The sequence below is a fragment of the Nasonia vitripennis genome, assembly GCF_009193385.2.
Source record: "Nasonia vitripennis strain AsymCx chromosome 4 unlocalized genomic scaffold, Nvit_psr_1.1 chr4_random0006, whole genome shotgun sequence".
NCBI lineage: Eukaryota > Metazoa > Arthropoda > Insecta > Hymenoptera > Pteromalidae > Nasonia > Nasonia vitripennis.
In genome coordinates, this window is record NW_022279641.1 from 1,267,501 (window position 1) to 1,280,347 (window position 12,847).

The 12,847-nt window shown below is 36.1% G+C and overlaps 5 protein-coding genes across 9 annotated transcripts in view; 3 read left to right on the forward strand and 2 right to left on the reverse strand.

The window, feature by feature from the left end:
• LOC100114690 (protein limb expression 1 homolog) overlaps positions 1-1,898 on the forward strand; it is a 13,125-nt gene extending 11,227 nt beyond the window's left edge. For 3 of the 4 annotated variants that reach the window (XM_031928324.1, XM_031928322.1, XM_031928323.2), the window contains 3 exons: positions 1-26; positions 114-469; positions 588-1,898. The exon at positions 1-26 is cut by the window's left edge. In XM_031928324.1, the coding sequence (XP_031784184.1) occupies positions 1-26; positions 114-469; positions 588-992 (787 nt within the window). In that variant the 3' untranslated portion in view covers positions 993-1,898. The remainder of the gene's footprint in view (positions 27-113; positions 470-587) is intronic. The other variant, XM_031928325.1, reaches the window with a different exon arrangement.
• A 2,000-nt stretch (positions 1,899-3,898) lies between these two features.
• Positions 3,899-8,037, forward strand: LOC100679344. Of its 2 annotated transcripts, none has more exons than XM_008219129.4 (9): positions 3,899-5,711; positions 5,784-5,851; positions 5,973-6,076; positions 6,152-6,328; positions 6,396-6,568; positions 6,640-6,784; positions 6,868-7,138; positions 7,217-7,353; positions 7,431-8,037. In XM_008219129.4, the coding sequence occupies exons 1-9, from the start codon at positions 5,696-5,698 to the stop codon at positions 7,633-7,635; spliced, it is 1,296 nt and encodes a 431-aa protein (XP_008217351.1). In that variant the 5' UTR covers positions 3,899-5,695; the 3' UTR covers positions 7,636-8,037. The 2 variants fall into 2 exon arrangements, with proteins under 2 accessions (XP_008217351.1, XP_008217353.1); XM_008219131.4 differs by having other exon boundaries at positions 5,784-5,845.
• On the reverse strand, positions 7,685-9,726 carry LOC100114615 (ATP-dependent Clp protease proteolytic subunit). Its single transcript, XM_016986584.3, has 5 exons — positions 9,541-9,726; positions 9,002-9,461; positions 8,793-8,927; positions 8,321-8,711; positions 7,685-8,250 (listed from the first exon to the last, which is right to left on the reverse strand). The coding sequence occupies exons 2-5, from the start codon at positions 9,035-9,037 to the stop codon at positions 8,108-8,110; spliced, it is 705 nt and encodes a 234-aa protein (XP_016842073.1). The 5' UTR covers positions 9,038-9,461; positions 9,541-9,726; the 3' UTR covers positions 7,685-8,107.
• LOC100114144 lies at positions 8,841-10,075 on the forward strand. The gene is made up of 2 exons (XM_001599146.5): positions 8,841-9,488; positions 9,583-10,075. The coding sequence occupies exon 2, from the start codon at positions 9,587-9,589 to the stop codon at positions 9,980-9,982; it is 396 nt and encodes a 131-aa protein (XP_001599196.1). The 5' UTR covers positions 8,841-9,488; positions 9,583-9,586; the 3' UTR covers positions 9,983-10,075.
• LOC100114581 (pre-mRNA-splicing factor Slu7) lies at positions 10,067-12,799 on the reverse strand. The gene is made up of 5 exons (XM_001599495.6): positions 12,346-12,799; positions 11,989-12,257; positions 11,563-11,898; positions 11,187-11,484; positions 10,067-11,092 (listed from the first exon to the last, which is right to left on the reverse strand). Exons 1-5 carry the CDS (start codon positions 12,571-12,573, stop codon positions 10,427-10,429), a joined length of 1,797 nt encoding a protein of 598 aa, XP_001599545.1. The 5' UTR covers positions 12,574-12,799; the 3' UTR covers positions 10,067-10,426.
• Between the last annotated feature and the right edge of the window lie 48 nt (positions 12,800-12,847).

Genomic DNA, 12,847 nt, shown 5'->3' on the forward strand with positions numbered 1-12,847 from the left:
CAAACACACACAGGGATACGGAAGAGGTAAGCAATAACGGATAGGTGAATTAACTTAATTCGCTCACTTCGATCATCGATCAAAAAATTCTAAAAGATGTGATTTGTTTTCAGTCAACGTGGTAGAAGCTCTTCAAGAGTTTTGGCAAATGAAGCAGAGCCGAGGCACCGAACTCAGAAACGGAGCTCTCGTGATTTACGAATCCGTGCCTGGAGCCAATCCGCCATACGTATGCTACGTGACATTACCAGGTGGCTCGTGCTTTGGAAGCTTTCAGAATTGCCCTACCAAAGCCGAAGCTCGCAGATCAGCCGCGAAAATAGCGCTGATGAATTCGGTCTTCAACGAACACCCGTCGAGGAAGATAACCGACGATTTCATAGAGAAAGCTGTAGCAGAGGCGAGAGCCAGCTTTTCCAAGCCATCCGTTGCGACTAATGGAATAAGTAGCCAGTCCCAGGTATATAAGGTCATTCTGCAACTGTTTCTCTCTTATACGTACATGTGCAATTTTCGATCGATCCCATATTACACACAATAAGTACCTGCGTTCAAACTAACTCCAAAACTCTTGGACCCACCCACAGGGCAAGGTGGACGACAAAGAGGATCCAAACACTGGCATCGGGGCGTTTCGCTTCATGCTAGAGTGCAACCGGGGTCGGACGATGCTGGAATTCCAAGAGCTGATGACGGTCTTTCAGCTGCTCCACTGGAACGGCTCGCTGAAGGCGATGCGCGAGCGACAGTGCAGCAGGCAAGAGGTGGTGGCCCACTACAGCCACCGGGCCCTGGACGACGACATGCGCAGCCAGATGGCCCTGGACTGGGTGGCGCGCGAACACGAGAGCGGCGGCGGTGTCGTGGCCATGGAACTCGCTGTGGCGGAGCGCGAACTCGAGACCGCCAGACTCGCAGGTAGAGAGCTGCGTTTCCCCAAGGAGAAGAAGGACATACTGATGCTGGCGCACGCCCAGGTCTGCCCGCAGTGACGCGTAGTCTAGCTCTATTCCACTATTGTATTTTTCGTATCGCACGAGATTCTTACGATTTTTTTTTTCGGTCTTTAGATTGACCGGGGCTTGATTTTGTTGCGTTGAACTATAGACGTATACTCTGAAAGACGTACTACTAGAACTTACTTTTCTAGAGACCCGTCATTTTTTATTTTATCCGGCGTTAGCGCGAATAAGGTGCAAATAAAATCAAAGCAACGCAAGAAAATTCAAGCGTGTATTCCCGTAATCATTGATGAAAACAAATCGGGTGATATTTCAAAAAGATCTCTTGATATCCGAGGTGCTTCCAAGTAATTATTATCGGCTGCTTTTTCGAATTTCATCACAATAACGTGTACATACATACATGAATCTTATTCACAAGTTTCTTCATCATTTGTATTCTAATCAAAGCAATCAATTTGCTCGTTGAGTTTTAGCTGCTTCAAGTAACGTTGTTAAGGATAGATTTATTATAGTTAAGCTAGCTCCAGTGCGAGTGTAATGTTTTTAAAACGAATTCGATCAATATAAAGTCTTATATTGTGGCCAATTAAACTATATTTATTATGTAATATTATGCGTTTGTTTTTTTTTTTTGGATCTGAAAATTAAATTATTGGCCCTGTAGGAGTTTATAAATGAAAATTTTTAGTATATTATAGTGTGTCTTCACATTTATATTATTAATCGCAAAAGTTGTGATATGTACGATTGTATACGTGCTTATATAGTACTATTATCCAAGACTGCAATTGTGTAATATATCTTACACGTACGCCACATGCTAAATTCTTTCAATTACAATTTATATTTCTTTAATATAAATGTGAGAAAGGTCGAGAACAATTTGGCTTGATTGCAATTAAATAAAATAAATACACTTTATACGACAATGTTTATTATTATTTTTTATTATTGAATAAAATGAATATATATATATATATATATATATATATATATATATTGTGTTGGACCCCTCTCTTTTTAGTGAAATGTTATTTTATTCAAAATTATTTTATAAAATGTCTGATCGTAGGATATTTAAAAATAACTGCAGGATTATGCGATCATCGGTATTTATAATTTCGCGTTTATTTAATTTTGCTGCATATAATGATGAAAAATCCAGCCCCCCTTGTTGCATACTGTACTTTTCTTGACAAGGTCAAGAAAATTATATAAAATATAAAAATATAAAAATATATTCTCCTGATTTATTTTTTAGTGTTGTCGGTTACTCAAAAAATCCGTAATCAATTATCGAGATAAAAAAGCGTGTACAATGGGATCAAGCTCAGCGACATAAAGCGTATAAACTCACATCGAGAAAACACTGCACTGATTGTGAGCAATAAGAAAAACAAATCCAATGAGAGAATAAAGCGTATCGAGTCTACATACATTACAACAGTAGAATATTACAAATGCTATACAAAATCCAATCCCAAGTCAAAGAACATTCTCTTCCGTTCGAGTGTGCTGATCCACGCCGCAAGCTGCAAGCGAGATCTATATGCTTCGGAGCGCTGCAAGCTATGGGTACGCAGAAAATAAAGTGCGGAAAGGAAGAGGAAGAGAAAAGAATCGCCAGCATTATATACATCAGGATTCATACTTGTGGGCTTCCGAGAAAGAGAGAGAGAGAGAGAGAGAGAGAGAGAGAGAGAGAGAGAGAGAGAGGGAGAGAGGGAGAGAGAGAGAGAGAGAAAGAGAGAGAGAGAGAAAGCACAAAGCTCATATGCAAGCTCGAGCGTTAAGTGCAGCTCAAACAGGTAATCAACATCGAAAGGACGCCGCCGACTCTTTTGAAACAGTGTGAGTGAGAGTACCTCTATAGGATACGTCTGTATATAAATAATAACAGAGATGACCAGAGAGCAGTCGAACAATTCACCTAACCGCATATCCGCCTCACACACACGATAGAGTCTCGCCGCGGGGATGACGTATAACAGCAGCGCAGACGACCGACGCTCTCGCATCTTAGTAATCAAGTGGCGCGGGAGCGCCACGAAGGCGAGTTTGAGAAGCAGACGACGCCGTGGCGCCCGTGACACTATTTACTTCTATATTGGTCTCTCGAATTTTCAATTAAGGAAATAAATTATTTATCATTCATGTACCCAGCTAATTTTGATAAATGTTTATACTGGTATGCCAAACTATGAGTTTAAACCAAAATATCAGCAATAAACCAGCTTTAACATAATAAACAAGTATCCAGATGAACAAAAATGCTGAGGTCTAGGTGGTGCGCTTCGTGGTTTTTGGTGTCTAGGTGTAAAATCATTTGAGGACTGTGTCTAGGTGTATAGTAGTAGCCTATGACGAAGTCTGGGTAGTAAATACTCAAACAAATTTACTAAAAAGGACTGAAATCTCTAAAAAAAAATTGGCTTTTAAAAAAGTAAAAGGCCAGGCGAGTTTGATATTTTCCGCAACAAAATTACAGATATAAAATAACTGAAATCAATCAAATAAAGTCAAGTTTATTATATTTATCAAGGGCTTACTAAACTTAAAGTCAAGTTACATGATGATCCATTTCAAACAACTCTCAAGATACTTACTACGTAACTTGCTATGCCCTTTTTATTGTACTTATGGTGTTTGTATCACGTTCTAATACATAAAAAGAAAATTTTAGTTTACCAGAAAACAAAATGAAACGGACATGGCAAGTTACGTAGTAATTATCTTGAGAGTTGTTCCTTGCTTCATCACGATTAAATATAATAAACTTGACTTTGTTTGATTGATCTTAGTACTTTTCAATCTGTAATTTTGTTGCGAAATATATCAAACTTGCCTAACTTTTTACTTTTTTAAAAGTTAATTTTATTTTAGAGTATGATAATCGCAAAGTTCTCGATCGTCGCCTATCTGGAGTTATGGGTCAATGACGGATACTATATATCGTCGCTCCGTACGAAGACTAGGACAGTTCAAATTTTCAAACAAAAACTAGCAAAACTCACGATTTGCCCCGAAGAGTAGCACAGTTCAGAAATGCCGCCAAGAGTAACACAACTCACGTATTTCCCACGAAGACTAGCACAACTCGCGATGTATTTTACTTAAAATGTGAGTAATTTACGTTTTTATTGGATTAGTTAAGTTCATGAAAACCTTGGACAAAGACAGACAAACCTCAAAGTTTTAAAAAGTTTCGAAAATTTCTAAAAAAAGGGAACAATTTAAATAAATGCTTGTAAAAAATTATTGTATTTGTGAAAACAATTTTAAATTCGGTAAAAAGTTGTAAATTGTGAATATTTAAAAATATTCATCAGGGACAGTTTTGCAAAAATCGGGAAATTTTTATAGAAAATCGTTGTTGAAAGTTTGAGTTGTGCTAGTCTAGCGTGCGTCAAATGCGTTGTGCTACTTAGTGACAGGAAATTTGAATAATGCTACTCTTCGTAGGGAGCGGCGGTATATTGTGCAACCATCAGGGGGGGGAAAAATTGTCTTTTACTAGCGAGGATGATAGTTAATACAGTGGCAGCTAAGGCAGAATCTAAAATAAAATACGTTTTCATTAAACACCATTGGCAATAAATAATAATAAAAAAATTTATTTCGTTAGAAACTTAGTTTGTAACACATGAATTCTTTACCTTAATTTAAACTTTATCCCGGCAATACGGCAATGAATGAGATCCGCGCCTGCGCGCTACGAGCTTCAGTCAGCTCATTTCTGACAAAATGAATTTTACTTATTTTGCAGTTAACTATAGCGGAGCCGATAAAAATTACTATGGAGCAGTATTATATGGATGTAGAGCAGTTTGGAGCAGTTTGAAATATTGTTTATTTAAAAAGATATGGCTGTATCAAAATTAAGATAATTTATTTTTTTTCCCAAATCTTTATTGATATTTCATTAGAAATATAAGGTGGAGCAGTTTAATCTGGCGATGTTTTTAGATAGAGCTAATTAAAATACATCGGTCAGTATTTTTATTATTACAAAAAATATACTTTTATAGGCTGGGGTAGGGGGGTGCTGATTTCCGCGATGGTGACTGATGAACATGCCATGTGACTATGTGAGGTTTGAGGTTATAAGTATATTAAATTTCATCGATAACATTAACTACAAAATTTTCAACTCGTGGAATACGATAATCATGAAAATGTCATCAAACATTTCATCTACATCACTTTGTTCATCACTATCAGAATCGGTCGATGATAGGATATCATCAAACACCTCAATTACGTTCATAATGTCTTGATAAATAGATCAACTTTATACTTTATTGCAATAACATTGACTTGCTCCAAATCCGAACAATCAGCTGTGCTAACCATCTACTGTTTACACGCGCTGAACGTCGGGCGGTTGGTTAGCGTAGGGCTACCAACCTAACTACTAACCGAAAATTCATTTCCGAACATACTCACAATAGTGCGACATCGCGACATCCGACATGTGACTTGTTGCTTTTGCGGAAGGCGCATGCGCTAGCCGGCACATCACCATCACCAATTCATCATTATTCACCAGCATGGCAGCTATTGGCACATCACAAGACTTTATTCACCATCAGTTGCATTATAACTATAGACACGTTTTCTATCCTTCTGTGACATGAACGGTCGTGACAATTATATGAAATCACGAATTTGCACCTAAGAGTAACGTTTGAAGTTCAGGCCAAAATTGTACCTATTTTGCCGTCAACATTATGGATTACATTAACGGTGAATATAAATTTCAAGTGATTTATGTAGTTTATTTAATTTATCAATTAACAATGTGCATCTACTTTTCAGTAACTGATCATGATTACTTGCAAGACTGTTTGGATGGACCGTTTGATTTCATTCAATGGACGGTATTTGTAAGACATTTTATATCCTATCATGGTTTGAAGAAAATTTCATTAAAATATTAAAATAAACAATATTATTGTACCATGGTATTACATGCTCTTGTTATATAATATCTAATTAAATTTATAGCATTGGAGAAATAATGTACTACAAGAAGAACGTGGATGGCATAAAAGAAATGACAAAACTAAAATTCAGGAAAACGTATCTTTTATTGTAGGAGATGATTATGTGTCAGTTAACTTTCTCTATAAACACCTGTCGATCTGATGTACCAAATTAACAATCTTGTTTTATTTTATTTCAAGGGAGCTATCTAATTCTATCGTAGAGACAGATCCAGATGTTGAGCTGTTATCTGATGAGTTTGATGGTAAAGCAAAGACTCTCTCTTTTTCATGCAAATTTAAGATTCCTAGTATAAAAATAACAGGCAAAATTACTATATTGAATCCATTGAAATCTGAGTTTAAATCTGATTATACGTATGTATCTCAACAGTTGTATTTTTAATATTTATATGCATGTGCAACGTGGTATATTGTTTTGCAGATTAGAAGCAAGCAGTATTGAAGTATCATCTGCAGTTGGATTTTATATTACGGGTGATGGTTACTCTGAAGATTATTTTAAGCATCAGTTAAATAAGCCTAATTTCTCTCTCACATACGTTGAAGATAAAAAAAACATTTCTCTTTTAGATCAAGTTACTGATGAATGTACAAGTAAGTGTAACACTAAAATTATAACACATTTTTGCAAATTTTTCTGACTATCATGAGTATTTTTTTTTCAGAATCCATAATTGAAAAGTATATTCTTGATCATTGCCTAAAAGATGTATTTGTTGCAATGCAAACTGTACTTTTACAACATATGTATGATAAAGCACTTTGTAGCAATACAGTTGGAGCTGACTACAGTTTGAGAAATAAGTATCGGTAAATATTATTTTTAAATTACATTTATTTATCATATTATATCAATAAGTGTTTTAATTTTGATTTGTTTTATGTTGTTGTAGAATTCATGAGAAGAAATTGAAAGCAGCTTTCAACATCTTTGTTGATAAAGTTGTAGAGGTCACCAATAAAGTAATTGAGAAAGATTTGCCAAGAATATCTTTTCCTAAAATATTCAAAGTTTCGAAAAGCAATAATACAGCAACTGTACACATTTTAAAGGGCATTCTGAGTAATATGAACTGTTTGAAAAAAGAAAAAACTCCTATCATTCTAGTAAAAAAGGATGATCAGGTGGTATTATACATGCCAGTAGATTTTAACAATTTACAGGTGAGAATGGTAACTACTAGTCTATGTTTACACACCATTATAAATTTGTTTGCATTATTAAAATAATTTTGTGATTAGATTAAATATTATGACGGAGATGTTGAAAAGAAAGAAAATCTCAAAACTATGGATACTCATTTTGAAATATCATTAAAAAAGTTGAATGAGAAAACAGTAGATATTAACTTTTTAAATTGCAAAGTGAAAGAATTAAAGTAAGCTAAATTAAAACTTAAATGTGTATGTAAAAACAACAAAGTAAAATTGATTATAATTTAAGTATGTTTTACAGATTAACAAATTCAGAGCAAAATTTGATCTTTGACATACAATCCCTGGTTTCTGTTCAAAAAAAGCTAGAAGAATACTTAAGGATAGCTCTGAAAAATTCAGAACTAAACGATTTCGCTATTAATCCACCAAATATGGAAATAACGTATGATTCAGATGATTTTATGGGTGAAGAGTCCGCCGATGATGATGAGGACTCAAGTTGATTTAATGAGTTATGAATTGCATAGATAAACTTTAAGTACAAATTATGCACTTCTTTACAATGCTCTTTATATTCTTTTTCCATACATACTAAATAATATTTTTCAACTATATTATACACATGTAAAGAGTGCTTTATACTTATACATGAATTAAATATTTTATAATGTAAATGTTATCGAAGTCATGTATGGATAGTTTTATGTATGGAATGAGACTGTTTGTAATATTTTTTTCAGAAACATAAATTTTTAGTTACGCTTATGCATAAGTAACATGAGTATTCATAAAAAATTGAATAAGATATCAAAAGACTTGGCTCGAACATAATTAAATATGCAAATAACTATATTTATATATTTTTATTAATACGAAATAAATATTAAAAAGAACTTTTTCAACAATCGTTCAAACAGATGTATTAAAATATTACCCACCCATTGTCAATCATGCTGTTTATTTATATATTCATTCTCATATTATAGTACTTGTTGGATTTTCAGTACTTGCAGGTGTCTCTGTTTGTTCCTGCAGTGGATGTTCCAGAACTTTATCAATAATTCCAAATTCTTTGGCTTCAATAGGGGTCATAAATTTGTCCCTCTCCATATTATTTTCTGAAAAAAGTAATCCATCATAGGGTAATTTTTTTCCATTATTTGTCTAGAAAAAAAAACAATACCATACCTATTCGTTGAATATCAAGTCCTGTGTGTTTGGCGTATAGTGCATTTATTTGGCCTTTGAGTTTCAAAATTTCCTCGGCCTGTATTCTGATATCTGTGGCCTGACCTTGAACACCACCAGATGGTTGGTGGATCATTATTCTAGCATTTGGCAGTGCATGACGCATCCCAGGAGCACCTGCTGCCAGCAGCAAACTGGCCATCGAACATGCCTGTCCTACACACCAGGTTGCAACTGGTGGAAGCACATACTGCATTGTGTCGTAAATACCCAGACCAGCTGTCACAACTCCCCCTGGGGAATTTATGTACAGGTGAATAGGCTTTTTACTGCTCTCCGACTGCAAGAAGAGCAGTTGTGCTACAACCAGTGATGATATGTCGTCTGTTATCTAAAAACTATGTTGATTAGAATATCACACTTGTCAAGTAGCAAATAAGAATATTTAAAATAAATGTTAATTTTTGCTCACCGGACCCATCAAGCATATGATCCTTTCTTTGAGCAATCTTGAGTAAATGTCATAAGCTCTCTCTCCTCTTCCAGTTTGTTCAACGACAATAGGAACTAAATTTAGAGATCTAGTACAAGATTTTTTTATGGAACTCTGTTAAAAAAAAAAATTTGCCTAGTCAGTAAAATTACAAACTGTATCTATTAATTTAAATTTCAAAAACTTACGTTTAGCTGTACCAAATTGCGAATGTTTCGCAACATTTTGTATGAATTATTGGCTGACTAAATAAAAAATATTAATATTACGTAACTACTTAGCAAGTTTTGTTATTTACAAAACACTGAAAAATTCAATCCGCACCGGCCAGAAGCCAGCTGATACTACTGATAGTGATAGTATCTAAAAATTTCTCTGATACACATCACTTCAAATCCGCTGAGCATCCCCGTCAATGTCGAGACGGCAAGACCTAACCTTTCTTTCGGTTGAACGGGGCACTCGGCTCTCGGCAGTCGGTATATAGCGATAAAGAGGACACAGCCAAATCGGAGTCTGCACAAATTTCGTGTTTTAGGATGGATTACTTTTTAGTAAAGGATTTTTCGTGATAAGCACGGAAAATAGAATTTTCGTCTGGTGTTATTTATGAGAATTCGCCACACTGACAATCACAAGATATTAGTTCTGTTTGAATAAATAAGATAATTTAAGGTTAGCATGTGTTATTATTTAAGTAGATTAAACAATTTAAATTGAATATTACAAGGTTGAAGATGATATATCCGTACATTCAATATTTTTTCAGGAACATGAACTTATCAATGTTTAGAAGTGTACAGGGAGCGATAAGATGTCTAGTTAATCGGATCACAGTACCAAAAACATTGCAAATAGTTGAGGGTCGAGGAATCCATCAAATATGCAGTCACTACTCTTCAGCATTGACGACAATAAGCAGTCACAATCTATTGAAACCTGTGAGTTTTCTCACACCAATATTGCCACAGTTCATGCAAGTTTGTGGAATGAAGCAAAAAGGTCGTCTTCAACTTCGTTGTGAGGGTTGCTATTATGTTTCGAGACAAGGGAGACTTTATGTTATGTGCAAACTCAAGCCTAGACACAAGCAAATGCAAATGATAAAATCATTCAAGAAAACTCGCATTCTAACATTTGCTCAACAGAAGAAAGTACGCGAGTGGTAGTTTGTATTTGTTAGGTTTGACACATAAAGCACCTTCATACTAGTTATCTGTTTTTAAGAAATTTTGTGAAATAAACATGATTTGTTACATAAATATGTAGTTTTATTTATTATACTGTTCATTTTCTGCATGATTATTGATTATAATACATCAATCGAACATTCTAGTAATCTGTTATCCTATTTACACAACGTTTCTGTTATGAACATAAAAAAAAACTATTTACAGTAAGTTGATTCTTTCAACAGTATCAGTTATTATGAAGCTAAGCCAATTCAATTCTTAACTTAACAATAAGCTTTTCAGTATACAAAGTAATTTGTTGCCTTTGGAGTCAACATTACAATCACCAATCTCATTAATTTTAACTGCTCTTGAGTAACAACAAAATGATTGCAAATGATCAAAATAAAATTATTCTATTACTAGCTAAATAAATAGTTTTTATTTTCCCATGAACTGGGCCATGGGATCCTCTTCCCTCATGCGTTTCATTTGGAAAGCTTCTTTTTCTTCCTCTGTTGGTTCTGTCGCGGTATACATACTGTTGTATGGCCGCTTTCTCTCGTCCATCTTCAGTAGCCTTTCAGCTTCTCTCTGATTTTCTTCCTCTTTCCTAAGAGCTTCCTTTAACTTATCTTCAACTTCCTTTCCATCCTTCTTCTTGTTCTTTCTCTTCTCCTTTTGTTTTTGCTTCTTGTTCTTGCGTTTCTCTTTCTTAGATTTTCGTTCAGTCTTAGTTCTTGTGTCGTCTTCGGATTCACTTGAGGAGTCACTTGAAGATTCGCTTTCAGATTCTTTAGCCTTCTTACTTGTTTTTGGTTTGTCTTCGAGCTTTTCCTCTTGGTCATTAGCCTTTTTGCTTGTTTGTGCTTCAGGCTCTTCTTTTTCTTCCTCTTGAACAACACCTCTGGTATAGTTTTCCGCATCTCTGAAAGCTCTTTTACCTGCTTCACCACAACAGTATGAATTCTTTATGAATGAATGGCAGCATTTGTAGCCCCACTGTCCTGCATGCCAGTATGATCCAAAAACTGATGTATGATTATTGACATATACATCTTCTTCATATCTGGATCTTATTACTTGTTTCTCTTGTCCCTTGATAATCTAAAAAACGTAATGGAACAGAAATTAGTTTCCCAAATTCAATGAGGTTGCATAAAGTGAAAATGCTGACTGTAAGCAAAATAACGAAACTTACGTTTCCAGTACGTGAATATTCAACATATTCTTCCGTTTGTGCCAACAAAAGGGCAGGTGGTGGTGCATTCAAATGTTCTTCACCGCCGTACTTTTCAATGACTGTACCGCGTGCTTCGCTTTTAAGTTCCTCTTTCTTCTTGTCAAATTCCTGCTTCAAAAGCTCGACTTTCGTGGGTTCAGCTAGCAAGTGCACAGTGACGCCCTTCTCATGCGCGTCCCACGCAAATAACTGAGCGTTCGCGTGATTCCGCGTGTCTCCTGAAAAACGAGCCGCATTCTCTCCTTTGTAATCGACTCTGTAATATTGAAAATTGGTTAGTAAACAAAATGAATGAAAACCTCATGATACTCATGTCTAACGAATTGATACTCACTCTCTATCTGTACCAGCATAAGGGTTGTCTCTCATTGAACGCGTTTTTGGATCATAGTAAGCTGAGTTTGGATCCAGGTTCCTCAGGTATTTTGCTGTATCTTCTCTGATACGAAGATTCCTGACAGTAATACGCTGTTTGCTGTCAACCTTTGTACCAGGCATGTCCACTTCATCTACGTATTTGTCTTCGTCTGCATCAGAATCCTGCTCCTCTTCTTCTTCCTCCTCTTCCTTTGAATTGAGTTTCTCAGCTCTAAGCTGTTTCTTGGCCTCTTCTACTTTCTGATACTCTTCAATAATTGCTTTGTGTTCTGATGGATCATAACCAGCCCACCTGTATCAAACATTTGTTATGTCACTGGATGTCCAACAAAAGATTAAAGTTTATAATGCATTGTAGATAAAATAGATAAATCATTCATACCTGTCTCGTTTTCCATCATAATCTAGCGATAGATTTGGCTGAACATGCTCATCCGGTGCAATATTGGTGTTTGTGAACTTAGCCAGTACCTTTCTTGGCTTCTCAAAACAGTCCTTTCTGCCGTGGCCCATAGCGCCACAATTTTCACATGCTCCCTTTCTCCACTTTGTGGCTACTTTATTTGTGTGACCCTTTTTGTACCACTGATCAATCTCACTAAAAGTCTTCTGTTTCTCCGGCTGTGGTCTCTGATGCTTTAGCGTTGGTCCCTGTATACCAGTGTAGAAGAACTCGCATTATTACTCTATTCTATCGAATTACTTAAAATAATTGATCATATAGGTAGGTTAAACTCACGCTGGCTCCGAAATACCACGGCGTTGCACTTATATACTGGGGTATGTGGGGGTTAATATCTTTTCCCTCTTCGTCGACGGCCGCTGGGGCCGTACCAGCTTTCCGGGCTTCCTCGAGCTCTTTTGCCTTCCTCCAGTCTTCCCGGCTCTTCTTTCGCGGTTCGTCTTCCAAAATGCTTGCATTCTTTAAAATTTGCGAGACAGAAGCATTTATCGATGGATTTGCCATTGCAATGTTTACGTTTGGAGGTTAGGGCCTCCGCACCTTCGCAGTGATGAATTAAGGATGAACTATACGTGTGGATATAGTGAACTGATCCCTGCCTCCTGGGGACCGGCCTGGCCTGGCTAGTGTACTGAGTAAGTATACTCACACAGTGTACTGCTGTCGATGCGATGCGTGCTGATGACTGTTTTCAACTTTTCAAGTGTGGCACTGCCGCATCATCAACAGCTGACTGTTTTTATATTGCTGCGCATGCGTGAATTAAATGCGCGGGAAA